The 16,273-nt window shown below is 35.9% G+C and overlaps 1 protein-coding gene across 11 annotated transcripts in view; it reads left to right on the top strand.

Annotated features, from left to right (window-relative positions):
• Positions 1 to 16,273, top strand: part of REV1 (REV1 DNA directed polymerase) — an 87,489-nt gene that overhangs the window by 42,143 nt on the left and 29,073 nt on the right. For 4 of the 11 annotated variants that reach the window (XR_004054508.1, XM_030921826.1, XM_030921833.1 and 1 more), the window contains 5 exons: positions 3,062 to 3,214; positions 6,532 to 7,241; positions 9,889 to 9,996; positions 11,369 to 11,485; positions 15,905 to 16,013. Coding sequence is in view for 5 of the 11 variants with exons in the window: in XM_030921826.1 (XP_030777686.1) it covers positions 3,062 to 3,214; positions 6,532 to 7,241; positions 9,889 to 9,996; positions 11,369 to 11,485; positions 15,905 to 16,013 (1,197 nt within the window). In the remaining 6 variants the exon portion in view is untranslated. Of the gene's footprint in view, positions 1 to 3,061; positions 3,215 to 6,531; positions 7,242 to 9,888; positions 9,997 to 11,368; positions 11,486 to 13,884; positions 14,085 to 15,904; positions 16,014 to 16,273 lie in introns of those variants that run through there. The other 7 variants (XM_030921825.1, XM_030921828.1, XM_030921827.1 and 4 more) reach the window with 5 other exon arrangements.

The raw sequence follows: 16,273 nt of genomic DNA on the forward strand, positions 1-16,273 counted from the left end.
AGTTACTACAGATTGTTCTTGTTTTTGTTGTTTTTGATTTTGTGTTGATCCTTGTAGATTGAGAACCTCGTAGCTTGGGCTTTTTATATTTGTATATACTGTGATTAGATGGTCACGTAGATCTGTTGGGAGTTGCGACAGAATGATAATTTATTGTTCCAGTTCATGCCAACTCAATGGGATCTACTAGTAGGACTTTCAGTTTATCTTTTCTTTCTAAATTCCCAAACCATTTACGTTTGTCATGTGCTTACATATGAGCCAAAACTTTGGTGTCTAATTACATTCAGTGTAAATATTAGAGTGCTTATTCAACTCATTTAAATAAAAATTGATTGCAATTTTATCTCTCATTAGTTTTTTTTGCCATTCCTTGTGTTTTATTTTGTTCTGCCTGAACACAGAGGCTATAGAACAAAACAAGAGTAAGACTTCCCAAAACAGGTGAATATTTCACTTGCTATGACTGTTTTGGTTCATTGTATAGAATGTAAACTCTTTCATATATATATCTCAGAATATAGTTTCAATGTACATGAAAAAACTCAGTGTATAAGGAAACCGTGTGGTATTATCTTTTGGATAAAGATGGATTTTTTTATCCTCTCCTTTTGGTTTTGAAAGAATAGTAGAAAATGTCAGTACAGTTTCTTTGTGCTTAGGACAAGAGGGGAAATTAGTAAATGTGAGAAATTAATCCCAGAGAGATTTTTAAAAAGGTCTTATACAAATATGCTTTCAGATAATATTTCTGTCTATATATCTGTAGATAGATAAATGGGTAAGCAGGGATAATTAGGAGTATACAATTGATAGATCAGTGGTTTGGGCTTCAGATTATAACTGACATTACTTGGCTAACATTGCTATAGTGCGTTGGGCTTTAATTCGTTTTACTAAGTATCTCTGAGGGTATCTGACTTGAGACTTGGAGTATTTGAATTAGCTGTCTAATTTTGTATCAGTCTCCGTGGACTGACTTATGTAAGCCTAAGAATTCTGCGGGTGGCCACATGGCTCTTGTTAGGAGTTGGACAAGGCCTGACAGCCTTGTATATGATGAGTGCTGACCACAGAGAGCACCTGTAGAATCTGCATCACTCCAGCATGCTGTCAGTAGGGCAGGAAAAGCGAGCATGATCATAGGGCACTTTGTTCATTGCACTTTGGTTTTGCCTGAGATGTACAGCTGGCACAGTGGGTGTAGTTTCACTCTCTACTTATTTCTTAGTTACAGCTATCTATGATAAAGGATGGAAAGCTAAGGTTAGGATTTTATTTTAGGTATTAAGTATCTGTACTTCTTTTGCGGGGGAAGCAAGTGGGTTGATACACATAATACCACAGAACAAAGATTTATAGTTAGGCAATTGAGACCAACTATTAAAGGTAGAAAAGGGCCAGGCGAGGTGGCTCACGCTTGTAATCCCAGCACTTTGGGAGGTGGAGGCGGGTGGATCACGAGGTCAGGAGATCGAGACCATCCTGGCTAACACGGTGAAACCCCGTCTCTACTAAAAAAATACAACAAATTAGCTGGGCCTGGTGGCGGGTGTCTGCAGTCCCAGCTACTCGGGAGGCTGAGGCAGGAGCATGGTGTGAAGCCAAGATCGTGCCACTGCACTCCAGCCTGGGCGACAGAGTGAGACTCCATCTCAAAAAAAAGGAAGAAAAGTTGGTTTGAGGAAAAATAAAGTAAAAAATAGTCTAATTTTAGGATTTTGATTCTGATATTTGAATGTAACCTGAAATTTTGAATGTATTTGAATGTATTTTGAAGGTAACCTAAATTTTGATAAAACATTTAGCCTGCTAATAAATTCATTGGGTACATGTCTTGTGACTAGTATAGGATGTTCTTTACTATCATAATTTAGTAGTTATAGCATTTGATATAGTTTAAGGTACTTTAGGTAGAATTTTTAAGTATATATTGACATAATTATATAAAGGACATACTCTGTATCGTATATAGTTCCATTTTTAAAATCTGTTAGTATGTTTTCCTGTATTCCAAGTTGTTGACTCAGTTATTTTTAATTAGTATTCTGTAAGCCAATTCAGTCATTTCTTAAATGATTATTATTTTTAAAAAAGTTTTGTGAGGCACCATTTAAGAAAATGAAAATATCAAGTCTTAGATTTATGAGACAATAAGAAATGCATTTTTATCATATTATTTGTCAGTCTTTTTCTAAATAACTAAGTGATGATTCCTTGGTATATATTTTAGGTTTAAAATCCAGAGGTTGTTCTGAAATATTTTCTAATTTGTTAAAGGAGCTTGTTTTGAAATTTGGATGATAGCCTAAGTATATTGATTGGTTGTTTTGAAATTTGAAGTGAAATGATAATTTTAAAGGTAGAGTAGCCATATAACTCAGTTTATTAGCAAGAAAATATCAGTTTAAGATACTGCAGTCAAATTAGTTGTAGTTCTGAAGTACACAAGGAAGCAGACATTTGGGAGCTTCGGTTACAGTGCTAGTACCACCTAGCATTATAATACTGGTGTTCCCTGCATTTGAGTGGTGATGTGTGATATGCTGTGAGGATGTACATGGTAGTTTTGGCCCCTGTAGAGTTCATATCTTCAAATGGCCTTAGCTCTTACCATCCCTGTATACATAAAAATAGTATAAATTATTACTTTTGAAGTTGAGAGTCTTTAGTTTGTCCTATATTTTTATTAAGTTTCTGACATGAATTTGGAAATTGAAAATCCTTACTCAGTTTACTTATCCTGGAAAACCTTAATATATGAGATGAGATTTTGATGAAGTTTTAAAGATTCTGTCTTAACTGTTGACAGGGTGGTACATATAAAGTAATGAGGATCAAAATATTGACTAGTTCAGCTCTGTGCTTACAGTTTTTTCCCACTCTAAGATCATATTGTACTGGGACCGCTAAAACCGAGCAAGAAGGAATAAACTAGGAAAACAGATGATGGCCTGTTGTTGGTGAAATACTGTATCTTTGAGGACATTGATTTTTTTTTTTCATGAAGCTCATTGTCACCAAGTATGGAACTCTAAATTGATGTTGCTTTTTGTTTCAGCATCAAAGCTGGACGACTCCTTTCCTACATTCCGTATCAGCTATACACCAAGCAGTCCAGTGTGCAGAAAGGTCTCAGCTTTCATCCTGTATGCAGACCTGAGGATCCTGTGCCAGGTCCAAGCAGTATAGCCAAACAGTTCAACAACAGGGTGTAAGTTCGTCTAGTTGGTGATTACTGCAAAGCTGGGTTTTGTTTTTTTGTTTTTTTGTTTTTTTTTTTAAGACGGAGTTTCGCTCTTGTTGCCCAGGCTGGAGTGCAATGGTACAATCTAGGCTCATTACAACCTCTGCCTCCAAGGTTCAAGTGATTATCCTGCCTCAGCCTCCCCCATTACTGGCGTGTGCCACCACACCTGGCTAATTTTTGTATTTTTAGTAGAAGTGGGGTTTCTCCATCTTGGCCAGGCTGGTCTCAAACTCCTGACCTTGTGATCTACCCTCCTCGACCTCCCAAAGTGCTGGGGTTACAGGCATGAGCCACCACGCCTGGCCGCAAAGCTGGCTTTTATCAGTGAGCATGGCTGGCCCCTGCTCTTTTACAGACAGACAGGAGCAGATACGAACCCTGGCCATTCACTTATAATGAGTATGTTGAAATATGTGTGTATGAGTGTCTTATCTAAAAATGAATTATTTTTATGATGAAAATTTCATACATGTAAGTAAGATTTTACATTCATACTAGTTTCTCACCTTAAGCTAGTGGATCTTAATTGTTAGTAAGTTTTTTCGTGGATTTTCATGAAAGTAATTATTTCCTCACAAGTAATTTGTATTGCTTTCTCAAAAACTGAACTAACTGCACCAGCTATATTTTTATTGTACTCCATGCGTAAAAAGACAATGAAAATGTTGACACTTCTGAATTATTTTTGAAAAATTCAAAATTCATAACTACAATTCTAAATATGTAAATATATAAATGGAAGTTTAGTTGGTGACCCTTGGTTATAGAATTGAGAGTGAATCTAGACTTTATTCCATGTGGCTGCTTTTTTTTTTTTTAAATATTGATACAAGCTTTAGTTGCAACCCTGGATAAATTGGTTTCACAATTAATTGGTGGGTTGCCTTACCTTGTATATCAGGTGGTTCATTTTGGTTAGCCTTCTCTTTATTTATTAAATTGCTTGCTTTAGGAGTTGGATATATATTTTTTTTTCCGAAAAGACCAGGAGTCTAATTAATCTGAGAGGATCCAGTATCACTGCCTTCTGTAATTTTTGTTGTCATTTGTTATTTAACTTGTACTCACAAACATATTCAAATATTTTTCATGTTACCTATAGCTTTTAATTTTTCTAATGTGGTATCGAGGTATATAGCAAATAATACCAGAAAACCTTTTCACAGAGTACATAGCTTTATCTTTCTTTTCTTACCCACATTAATAAAAGTAGAAAATAGATAGGTTTTTTCAAGATCTTCTTTGTGACACTTTTAGGAAGAAATTACCTATTAGATTTTACTTCTTAATACATTTATGCCATTGCCTAAGAAATGTATCTCTACCCGTGATATTTCCAGTACAGCTACTTTGCAAATGTCCATTTGTCTAGGCTGAGAAACTATATAGTAGAGGAAGAATGTATGTTAACAATGTATTTTCCTGCCAGTATATGGATTTCTGTTGGATGTGTTGCTATAATGCATGTAAAGGATCTTAATGTTTTTGACACAAAACTAGATGTAAGACTTTCTGACGTACATCACTTTTGTTGTTTTCTGGGGTTTTTGGGGGGCTATATTCAGTACATTTTGTACATTTCTTTGAAATGCTCATCTGTGACATTTTGCCCCCTTGCATTCTCTTTATCTCAAGAGGCTGACTTTCTCTGCATGTGACAAATTAGGTTTTCTTTTTTTCTTCTTTTAATCACATCCAGTTTGTCTTTTTCCCCTTCACTGGCATGATCATCTGTGAGGATGGCATCTACTTAGAGTTGCCTGTCACATTCCATGTGATGTTTAGCCACAGCCTGAGCTAACCCAGAAATGGGTCATCATCCAGCTTGTGGAGCTTTTCTGTGTAGTCAGGCTCTCATTACTGAGAAACCAAGTTGGTATTAGGATGAGGGACTTTTGGTGGAACCTGGTAATACTGTGGTAATTTCACCTGTGGCTTATTACTCTGTAGGGTAGCCCTACATCTGGAGCCTGCACTGTAATTGAATTAATGCTATGGACATTTGGACATTTCTAAGTAGAATGAATTACTGCTTTGTAATTCAGGTTTTTGTTTTTGTTACTTAGATGATTCTTGTGAATGCATTTCTAAACAAACGTCTAGAGGAGCCAGGATGTGACTTTAGCATAACATTTGTCATAGGTTCTGCGTTTATAAAGCTGTCATCAGGAAACTTGGTCTAGATTGCCTTGTACCACCCTGGCATCTAAATATGCATTTCTTAAAATGAAGTGCAATTTCCCTTGTCAGTAAGGCAAGTGTCCTCATTTTTCTGGGTATAAATTTTACTGAATTACCCCCACACATTGACATGGCTTTACTTTTTGTCTACTTGTGCAACAATTAGCTCATTAATAGGTTAATCAATATAGTCACTTTTTTTCCTACTGAAACTAGCTGGTTTCATACTGGATTTAATGTGTCGAATAGTACCTTTCATTAAAACTAGGAAGAAGAATTCAAGTAAGGTTTTAAAATCTATTTTTGTGAAAGTTATTTGTAGTATATTAATTCAGCAGATATTTATTGACTGTGTAGTAAATGCCAAGCACTGTGCTTCATTCAGAACTGGATATTTAGAGCTTATAGATTCCAATGAATTCTTTATGGGAAAAATGATTAAAAAGTTTTTTGGGTTTTTCTTCAGCCATGAGAAATATTCTATTTTATTTCTTCTTTGGTACTATCTGAAGTGAAAATAAAAAACAAAAAACACCTAAAGGGCTGTTAATATTCTAGATTTTTTCTAGTTACCTTGCTACTTTTGCAAAGAATGATCTTTTGTCAAATCAGAATATAAAGTTTGTGGTTTAATTTTCAGGGTTTTTTTCATTGTCAATATTCAATATAAGAATTTCCTGGCTGGGTGAGGTGGCTCAAGCCTGTAATCCCAGCATTTTGGGAGGTCGAGGCAGGCGGATCACGAGGTCAGGAGGTCGAGACCATCCTGGCTAACATGGTGAAACCCCGTCTCTACTAAAAATACAAAAAGAAATTAGCTGGGCGAGGTGGCGGGCGCCTGTAGTCCCAGCTACTCCAGAGGCTGAGGCAGGAGAATGGCGTGAACCTGGGAAGTCGTGCTTGCAGTGAGCTGAGATTGCGCCACTGCACTCCAGCCTGTGCAACAGAGTGAGACCCCGTCTAAAAAAAAAAAAAGTTTCCTGTTTCCAAAGAGAGAAATACCAAACAAAGTGTGTACCACTAAGAAAATGTTGAAATGAAAAAATTGTTTTAACCTAAAAGTCAGACATTATTAACTTAAAATTTTTTTCCCGCTTTAGAAATCACATCGTTAAGAAGATTGAAACAGAAAATGAAGTCAAAGTCAATGGCATGAACAGTTGGAATGAAGAAGACGAAAATAATGATTTTAGTTTTGTGGATCTGGAACAGACCTCTCCAGGAAGGAAACAGAATGGAATTCCTCATCCCAGAGGCAGCACTGCCATTTTTAATGGACACACTTCTAGCTCTAATGGTGCCTTAAAGACACAGGATTGCTTGGTGCCCATGGTCAACAGTGTTGCCAGCAGGCTTTCTCCAGCCTCTTCCCAGGAGGAGGATAAGGCTGAGAAGAGCAGCACTGATTTCAGAGACTGCACTCTGCAGCACTTGCAGCAAAGCACCAGAAACACAGATGCTTTGTGGAATCCACACAGAACTAATTCTTTCTCATTATCACCTTTGCACAGTAACACTAAAATCAATGGTGCTCACCACTCCACTGTTCAGGGGCCTTCAAGCACAAAAAGCACTTCTTCAGTATCTACTCTTAGCAAGGCAGCACCTTCAGTGCCATCCAAACCTTCAGACTGCAATTTTATTTCAAACTTCTATTCTCATTCAAGACTGCATCACATATCAATGTGGAAGTGTGAATTGACTGAGTTTGTCAGTACCCTACAAAGACAAAGTAATGGTATCTTTCCAGGAAGGGAAAAGTTAAAAAAAATGAAAACAGGCAGGTCTGCACTTGTTGTAACTGACACAGGTAGATACTCACTAAAATTGTTTTCTTAAGACACAGTCACGCTTGATCATTTTGCTCTTATGCTATTATTGGTATTTCTGGTCAATATGAAGTTTTCATAATATAAAAGTCTCAGAATGTCAAGTCATGTAATCTACAGTAAGCATAACATTATAGAAAGCTTATTTATTAAAATGTTTTTAAAACAATTAGATTTATTTGTGGCTGACTGAAAATTTTCAGAGAATTTAAACAGTAAGATGGTTGGGATTCTGAGCATTCATTCCTCATGTAGACCTTATCAGTTGGTGAAGTTTTGAACTGTGTTAATATAACATCTATCCAGTGCTTAAACCCCTGTAAGAATGCAATTGGTTTGATAAGAGTAATTGTTAATTTCTAGAAGCTTGCATCATAATGATTTTTTAAATCAATTTTGACATAGAGCTGTTATAATTAACAGTGGTAAACTTTCAGTGAGGTTGTCATCTAAGTGCATTGGTTCATTGTATTTTGAATTTTAATACTTTCCTTGTTACCAAAAACAAATGCAAACACAGTAGCAGACTGTGTTTCTGTGCCAGTCATAAATTAGTATTTGGTTTGAAGTTTTAGTTCCTTTTACAGATTATAGGATTTTTTTATGGGGAGAGACCTCAGAGATTAATACTATCCTTTAATTTATAGCTGTGGAAACTGAGGTATGGGGAGAAGCTCATGGTTCTGTCCTAGAAAGTGATAGAGACTCTATGTGGGGTGTTTTCTGTTACGTTTTACCGAGTTTGATGTATTCCTACGTACTTTTAGTCAAAAAATGCTTCTTGGTATTTAGGAAATATTTCAGAATAATACAGATATTAGATTATCCTTACATCATGTCTTGGCCTTGTTACCTGAAGGTTATTTAATTCTGAATGCTTCAAAGAACTATGATTAATTAGTTCTATGAATGGGAATAAAATGAGAAATTTTGTTATTGTGTGAAAGCATTTGGTAGATATTTGGCTTATGCATTCCGTACTACTTGAATGTTTAAAAGCATTATTTTGAGTTGCTTGCATTATGTTTATGTGATACTTTGAAAAATACTTCTATACAGCAGAATTGTGATTATTTTATAAATCATTTGAGATAATATAGAGGGTAGTAAGGAAGTACCTGGCTTTGGACTTAGATAGTTTAGCATGAATCTGAATCCTTACTCTGCCACTCTTATGCTGCAGGACTATGGACAAGTTAGTTCACCTCTCTGAGTCTTAGTTTTCTTTATGAAGAGAAGTGGTAGATAGTCCACGATGTTTGCCTCGTGGGGTTGTGAGCTTAAGAATACATGAGCAGGCTGGGCACAGTGGCTCATGACTGTAATTCCCACACTTTGGGAGGCTGAGGCAGGAGGATTGCTTGAGCCCAGGAGTTCAAGACCAACCTGGGCAACACAGTGAGACCCTGTCTCTATCAAGAAGAAAAAAAAATTAGCTGGGCATGGTGGCAGGGGCCTGTGGTCCCAGCTACTTGGGAGGCTGAGGCAGGAGGATTGTTTGAGCCCTGGAGGTGAAGGCTGCAGATTCCATCACTGCACTTCAGACGGGGCAACACAGTGAGATGCTATCTCAAAAAAAAAAAAAGGTAGTGGGGAGAACTAGGTACATGCTGTCGCAGGCACAGTTTGGTAAATGGAGTGGTCCAAAACTGTTAGGGGATATCTGTTTTTGGAAGCCTATTATAAAGACTAACCCTCAGTACTAATATTTTTAAGCCTGAGAAAAAACTCCTTTATGAGATCAGAACTTTTTACAAGCTCAGGGTTCTTATTTCCAGAGCTTGTGTATCTTAGAGGACCAGAGGAAAAGGCAAAGGATGAGACAGATAATAGAAGAAAGCTCTGCTTGTGCCTAGATTAGGGTTAAAATGACCATGATGAATCTCAGTGTAGCACAGGATGATTAGAAGCTTTTGTCCTTAGGTGAGGACACTCGCCTTCATCTCCTTAAATGTGGTCTGTGTCATTCAGCTCTGATCTTTTAATAGTATTTAATGGCATAAGGGTAAAAATTTACAGATTTATGTTTTATAGACTTTTTCAAGTACTTAGAACAGCAACATGGTAGTTTAAAGGCTCAGAAATCAGACTGCTTGGGACAGAATCACAGCTCAACCACTTAATAATAGGATGTGTGACTTAAACCTGTAGTCTACAGAATGGAGATGATACGATTACCTACCACATAGTTGTGAGAATTTAAATACGTACATGTAAACCTCTTAACAGCGGTGCCTGACACCTACCAAGCACTGGATAATAGTAGCCATTTTTATTGTTGTTATTTTATCCAGGCGTGTTTGTAGATTGCATGGAATAATGATCATCAAGATAAGTTTTACTTAGCTTCATGTAACTAAATGTATGCCAACACCTTTGTATTTTTATAAAATAATCAGCACAATGAAATAATTTTAAGATGTACTTTTTGACAAACTAATTAGAGACTTAATTAAATTTGGCTTCTCTTGAGGTGATAGCAGTAATCTGTAGTCAATTCTGGTTTTTTAAAAACACTCCATTCTGCGTGTAAGCATGTTTTAAATATAGTTTCTAAAATTAACTAGACCTGATGTTTTAAATAAGAAAAATTAGCTTGGGGTTTGAATGCTGTCTTTTTCCTTCTAGGAGATATGTCAGTATTGAATTCTCCCAGACATCAGAGCTGTATAATGCATGTTGATATGGATTGCTTCTTTGTATCAGTGGGTATACGAAATAGACCAGATCTCAAAGGTCTGTATTCTTGCTTACGTTTTAAGAAAATTGATATATTGTTGTAAATACATATTCAAAGAGATTACAAAATCTCTTTTAAAAAAATTGTGATTTTTCTTGGGAAAATCAGTTCTTCCAAATTTCTGTATTCGATTATCAAGGAAGGTATAGGGGAATTAGAGTTTTTCTTTCTCCCTGTAGAGATCTTCAGGGAACAATATTCATCTTCCGCTGAAGGATATGTCATCGAAGACTAATGTAGGCAGGATCTGTATTGAGCATTTTCTAAATTTGTATTTGTATTCCTTGTTAATGAATGGAAATTTTATGGTGGCTCTTGTCTGTGAGACTTGGGTCATTATGCTTTCTCTTTTGAGCAAATAACTTGATTAACTGTCCTGATGCCCATGAACATCCCAGCATTTTGATTGTAGGATAATTTTGCATTATTGAATATTGCTAAAATATGTTAAGTCATGTGGACGGTCTTTGTCTTAGTGAAACTGCAGATGTTTCTGAACTAGTCAGTACTTTAAAAAGCATACATTCTGGGTTTTCCAGTGTTTGCCTCTGTCTGAAAGAGACAACTTAGTGTTTTCTTCCCTTAAATAAGGAATCACCGTGGCACAGAAGCTGCTGTGTTGAAACCAGGACTTTATTTTTGTCATGGGTAGTGGTTCCTCAGCTCTGAAAGGAATTTTTAGAATGTTAAATAATTGATTTTCATAGAGTAACTTTTTAATGCATTGTTGATTTTATTTTATTTCTTGGTCCTCAAAATAATGCATTCAGTAAATATATATTTATCCATGCTGTTGCTTTACAAATTTAGAGAAATCTTGTAACTTAACACACATACAAAAGGACATGATACAGGAAAGTAAGTTTATACTAAAGCAAAAATTGAGGGGCTGTATGCTCATGTTTGATAATGTAGTAGGTCAGATTGTGATTCTGATGTGTATGTATTTAGTTTCTGTTGCTGTAAAATTGAGAGAGAAGTATAGATGTTAACTCTAGAAATACAAAAAAAGTATACTTAGTGTTTCTTTCCCCACCACTTAACGTCTGAATCTAGGGTCTTGAGTTGCCTTTTTTCTACAATACGAAATCAAACAAAAACCCTGGAAGGCTGAGTTGACTGCTGCTTTCAGGCTGAAAAAATTTATCAAAATGGTCACAAATAATTGGCTTTTTTGGAGGTGCTGAGAAACTTAGATGACATTTACATGGTGATTGATAGTCTTTATTAGCTTCTTTAAGGATTAATGTCTAAATAAAGGTAAAGAAAAAAAAGGCATGTTTTAAAAATCCTTTGAAAAATTTTTGCTTACATGTTGTTAACATTCCTGTATCCATATACAGAAATAATTTAATATTTTCCTCACAGGCAAACCAGTGGCTGTTACAAGTAACAGAGGCACAGGAAGGGCACCTTTACGTCCTGGCGCTAACCCCCAGCTGGAGTGGCAGTATTACCAGAATAAAATCCTGAAAGGCAAAGCAGGTACAAATGAGCTGTCTTTGAAGTCTTAATGCTCCTGTGGACGGCTTCTGGATTTTGCTATTGGCATGGTTGTTACAGAAATGAGAGCAGAGTTGTAGCAATTAGCTTTTTCATTCAGGGCTTTTAAGGATATCACTGTTAGGTTTTGTTGAATTGGAGGGTGACGTTTTCCTGAAATAGAGTGTGAAGAATGTTTTACAAGATATGCTTTGTATAAATTTAGATTGGGGATAAAAATCATGGGCATAATTTAAAGAAGCCTCTGTCTATTGTGAGAGTTAATTACTGGTCATTTGGTTATTGCATCACAGTAAGAATGTTAAAGTTTGTGTTGCTCAAGATATTTGTATGAGGAAGTAGGATAACAAACAGTAGAACTTTTAATGTATTGGAATTAAAAGTGAACACCAGTAATCATTCTCCATATCCTTTAGTGAACCTATTTGTTATGAGATATAACCTTGTTGCCTCTCTTGACTTTTTAATTTTGGATTATTAAGCAAAATCATAAGTTGTACTAGTCATGATACTTATTAAGATTTTCATGTGTCTGTTACTTTCTTCCCCTGAGTAAACTCGCTGAGAAATGTTTTCTTAGAAATTAAATTTTTTAAATAATTGATTTGTTTTCTCATGGTTGTTTTGCAAAGCCAAAGAGAATATTTTTAATTAGTTTCTCAGAAATATATTACCCAGAAAGTAGTCAGAAGTTAGATATACAGTGAAATGGAAAGCATGCAGTCTAGTTTTATTGCAGTTATTTCAGTGCCCTTGTTGTCAGTTATAAAACGTTAGGCTTACTTGTCACAATGACTCCAATGAAATTAAGGCAAAAGGAAAGCCAGCGAACATCTCTGAGGACTTTTTTTGGGATTATAGTCTTTTTGTTGGTTTTGATCATCTGTTTATGTGGTCTTAAGTACAAAAGAACATAATTGTAGATACATGTTTATGCTTTGTGTGTACATTTATTTCCAAGTTTTATAAATGTTTTCTTGGTCTTTAAATCTTTGCAGAGATTTTTGAGATTCTAGAATTTTGTGTGTCCTGAGTAGGTGTGGAGTAGCTGTTACTGAACTTGACATTTAGTTGTATTATGGTATAGGTAGTGTAAGTATTGGTAGTATGGTTTTTGTGGTAGGTTGGTTTTTCTTTTTGTATTTTCTATGTGCTATTAAACAGGTGAAATCTTAAGTTCTAGAAAATAAGAAATAAATAGCTTAAGGAAGTACACAATACTTGTCATATATTAGGCATTTATGAAATACTAAAGAATGTTGAAAGAAGAAAAACCACCATGTATATACGTGCAGTAGCATCTTCAGTGCTCAGAGTCTCTCTGGTGGGTAGTCTTGTTACACACGTCCTTTTATCGGCAGTCTACATTTAAAATTTTGACCTTGACAAGCTCACATTCCTTAGGAGTAGCGGAGAGCTAGTTCTCTTTTGTCTTTTCTTCTGTTACAATCTTAACTATAAATGGTTTATTAACACAATACTGTCATTGGTTACTTAATTGTCTTCATCAGTTTAGTCACCTAATTTTTACAACGTTTTCAAGACCTTCTATAATCACATCCCCTTCACATCTAAATGTGGGTGGTAAACCAGAAGGGAAATATTGGGAGAAATATTTAAATTTCACTTGCCATTGAAAACTGTCAAAAGGAGATTGTCCCGTCACTAGAAAAGGTGATATGACAGTTTGTATTTTATACTCTTTAACTTGATGTCATTTACTTTTATATCCTAAGCCTTTTCGTGCATTAGGAGCTCACCAGAATATTTGCTACATATAAAATGAATTGATTATCCTTTATTATAAAATTTGATTACAACTAAGCTTGTGCTCAGAACTTTTTTCAATGCTTTTGTTCCTCTTTGCTTGTTATTCCCTGATCTTTCTTTCTCTGGGTCATTATCAGACATGGCACCAAATAGAAAAATATTGAGGATCGGTTTAGGAATTAGAATCTTTGGCTTCTGTGCACTAGCTTTGAAAAAAAAAAAAAGATCAGTCTAATGTTTGGCTTATATGTCTAGACAACGTATGAGGACAAATAGCATCCTTAGTCCTTTTTGAAACTTGAGTTTCTTAGTTGTCATATCCAAAAGCTCTTTAATTAGACCAGTGCAACCAGGGTATCTCATCCATCCATGACTTCTTTTGGAGGCTGCTTCCTGAGCAACGCTCAGTAGTGGCACTTCTCATTGATGATCTCATTGTTTGGAACAATTTATGCTCCAAATTTCATGGTTGGGGCCTTTTACCCCTTCCTGGATTTCCAGGATACAGATGTTTTCTGTCCCATCGACAGCTTCAGTTTTCATTCTAAAGAACAACAGTTTTAAAAATCGTATTAGTCATAGATTTATTCTCAGCGATTTCTTTTTCACAGACTTGGGTCCTGGCCTCTGATTTCTCCAACCGTTTCTCCACATTCTCCATGTGCCCGTCTAGTTTGTCAAGTTTTGATGAGCAGTTCTCTACTTTGCCCTCCAGTGAGGACAGTGTGTCCCTGCATTTCCCTGAATCTCACATGAAGCAACTCACTCCGCTCGTGGAGGGACCCACGCATTCTGCTGCACTGTGGAACAGGTCAGCCAGCCCAATGGAGAGGAACACGATGGTGCTGCCTCTCAGGCCAGGGCATTGGGGGCGCATGGACCACAGAGACTGTTCTCTCCTCAAGCATAAGTTTTCTGTTATTTTCAAGACAGTATCTTAGATAACTAGCCCCTCAGATATCCAAGTCAGGTAATTCTCCAACTTGTAAGGCATAACTCATGGTTACACCATGGTTACAAGACCGTTGGTTGTGGCTGTTCAAGCTTTAGCACTCCTTTTTTGGGGGTCTAGTAGCACCCTCTGTTGAAGAGTGATACTGACAGTCCTGAAATTCTTACAGTTTTTCAGCTTAGATGAATGGACTATTAAAATTTATATTTAGCCTTTTAAAACCGTCCAGAAACACTGGGTAGTCTGCTTGGGATTCTGTCTTTAATTTGTAATAGTACAGCTAGCATAAGTTACTCATATGTCAGAAACTGTAGCCCACATTACACACTCTGCTGTTTTGAAGCAAGTAGGATTTGACCCCACTGAGATGCCTATCAGTTTGATGTGCATTTATGCTGTGTATATATGGTTGCTGAAATCCAGAAATGCTTGTATGGGTTGCATAGTTAGATGAAAGATGTTGATGATTACTAGTCAAACCAGGAAGAGTTGTTGAAGCCCATGAAGCCAGAGACTTTGCCAGTTTTCCTGGTGGTGCATTAACTTGGCTGACTTTTCACAAAACAGTAAATCTGAAATAAACAGAAGAGAAATGCTGGGTTGTTGGTTATGTAGTAGATTTGTCTGCAGTAGCCGAAGTGATACATTTTGGCTTTGTTTTACTAATGGTATTTTTGTTTATAATAGTAGAGATGTGGCTGAGATTGTGGTTTTAGAATGTGGTTTTTTTTTTTTTTTTTTTTTTTTTTTTTTTTTTTTTTTTTAAACAGCTTACTCTTCTTGGAACCTGATAGTAGTACCCCAAGAGACCTACGATGAAGTTGTGTTTTAATTTATTTCTTAATTACTAGTGAAGCTAAAGGTGGGAAAGGAAGTAAAGTGGCATGCAGCCAGTAGGCTCTCCAGATTGTATGCTTTTGTATTCTTGTGTAAAGTTGTAAATTTGGTTCGGATATTAAGAGATGTTGGTAAGCCACACTGAGCTCCAGTTGTGTTTCCTGAAGCATCGATACTCTGATCACACTTGAATGTTTTTAATTGAACATGCATTATTAAACCAAAATACAATTACCTATAGCAGGGGATAATGTGATGTGTGTTCAAAAGAAAAAGCTTGAATTTAGGATGAAACCTCTTCATGGTTTGTGACCTACTAAATTATTGTTTGATCAGATAGATGGTAGGAATTTCATGTTTGTTGTCCATGTTAATTAGCTTTAAGTTTTGCAGATAGTTCTTTTAGGAAACAGCAACGAATATTCAGAGAAATTTATATTTTTCATTAACTTTTCCCCATTACCGAGAGCTGTACAGTCCTTGTAAGGTTATAGGAGGGAGTGCATCTCCCTGATCACTTCTCATCCATGTCCACCTCAAGGGACTGTGTGTTATAGGATATTCTATATTTATCTTCTGGTGTATTTAAAAAAAAAAAAAAAACTCCCAGGACACTTTGAATTTATTATAAGTTTTTATCTGCTGATGAAGAATATAATGGAAGCAAACCATTTTAGAGTTACGGAGTTTTCTTGTATTAGATAAGGAGATAATGCCAATAGAGATAACTGTATTTGGAATTTACTAAACATTTTTATATGAAAGTAATGGAAAACAAATTTCTTGAAAAAGGGAAAATCAGTTTATAATATATAACCATTAATATTTTTTAATTTTTAAAGCAGATATACCAGATTCATCACTGTGGGAGAATCCAGATTCTGCACAAGCAAATGGAATTGATTCTGTTTTGTCAAAGGCTGAAATTGCATCTTGTAGTTATGAGGCCAGGTATGTAGAAGTTATGTGTTATAATTCTTAATAATTTGGTTAATTATTTTTATATAATTTTTTGAACTGTAATCTTTTGAAGTAGATTCAGACCTGCCAGTCAGGCCAGTGATTTAAACGTTACAGACGTGTTATGGAAATAAATGGTTTTAGCCTTAATCATTTAATTTATGCCCCCCACAACCCCTCACCAGTGCTAGATAACTTTAAACAAACAGCTTAGTAGTTCCCTGATGAGAACCAATAGGTCCTGTAGTAGG

The sequence above is a fragment of the Rhinopithecus roxellana genome, chromosome 17 (genome assembly GCF_007565055.1).
Source record: "Rhinopithecus roxellana isolate Shanxi Qingling chromosome 17, ASM756505v1, whole genome shotgun sequence".
NCBI lineage: Eukaryota > Metazoa > Chordata > Mammalia > Primates > Cercopithecidae > Rhinopithecus > Rhinopithecus roxellana.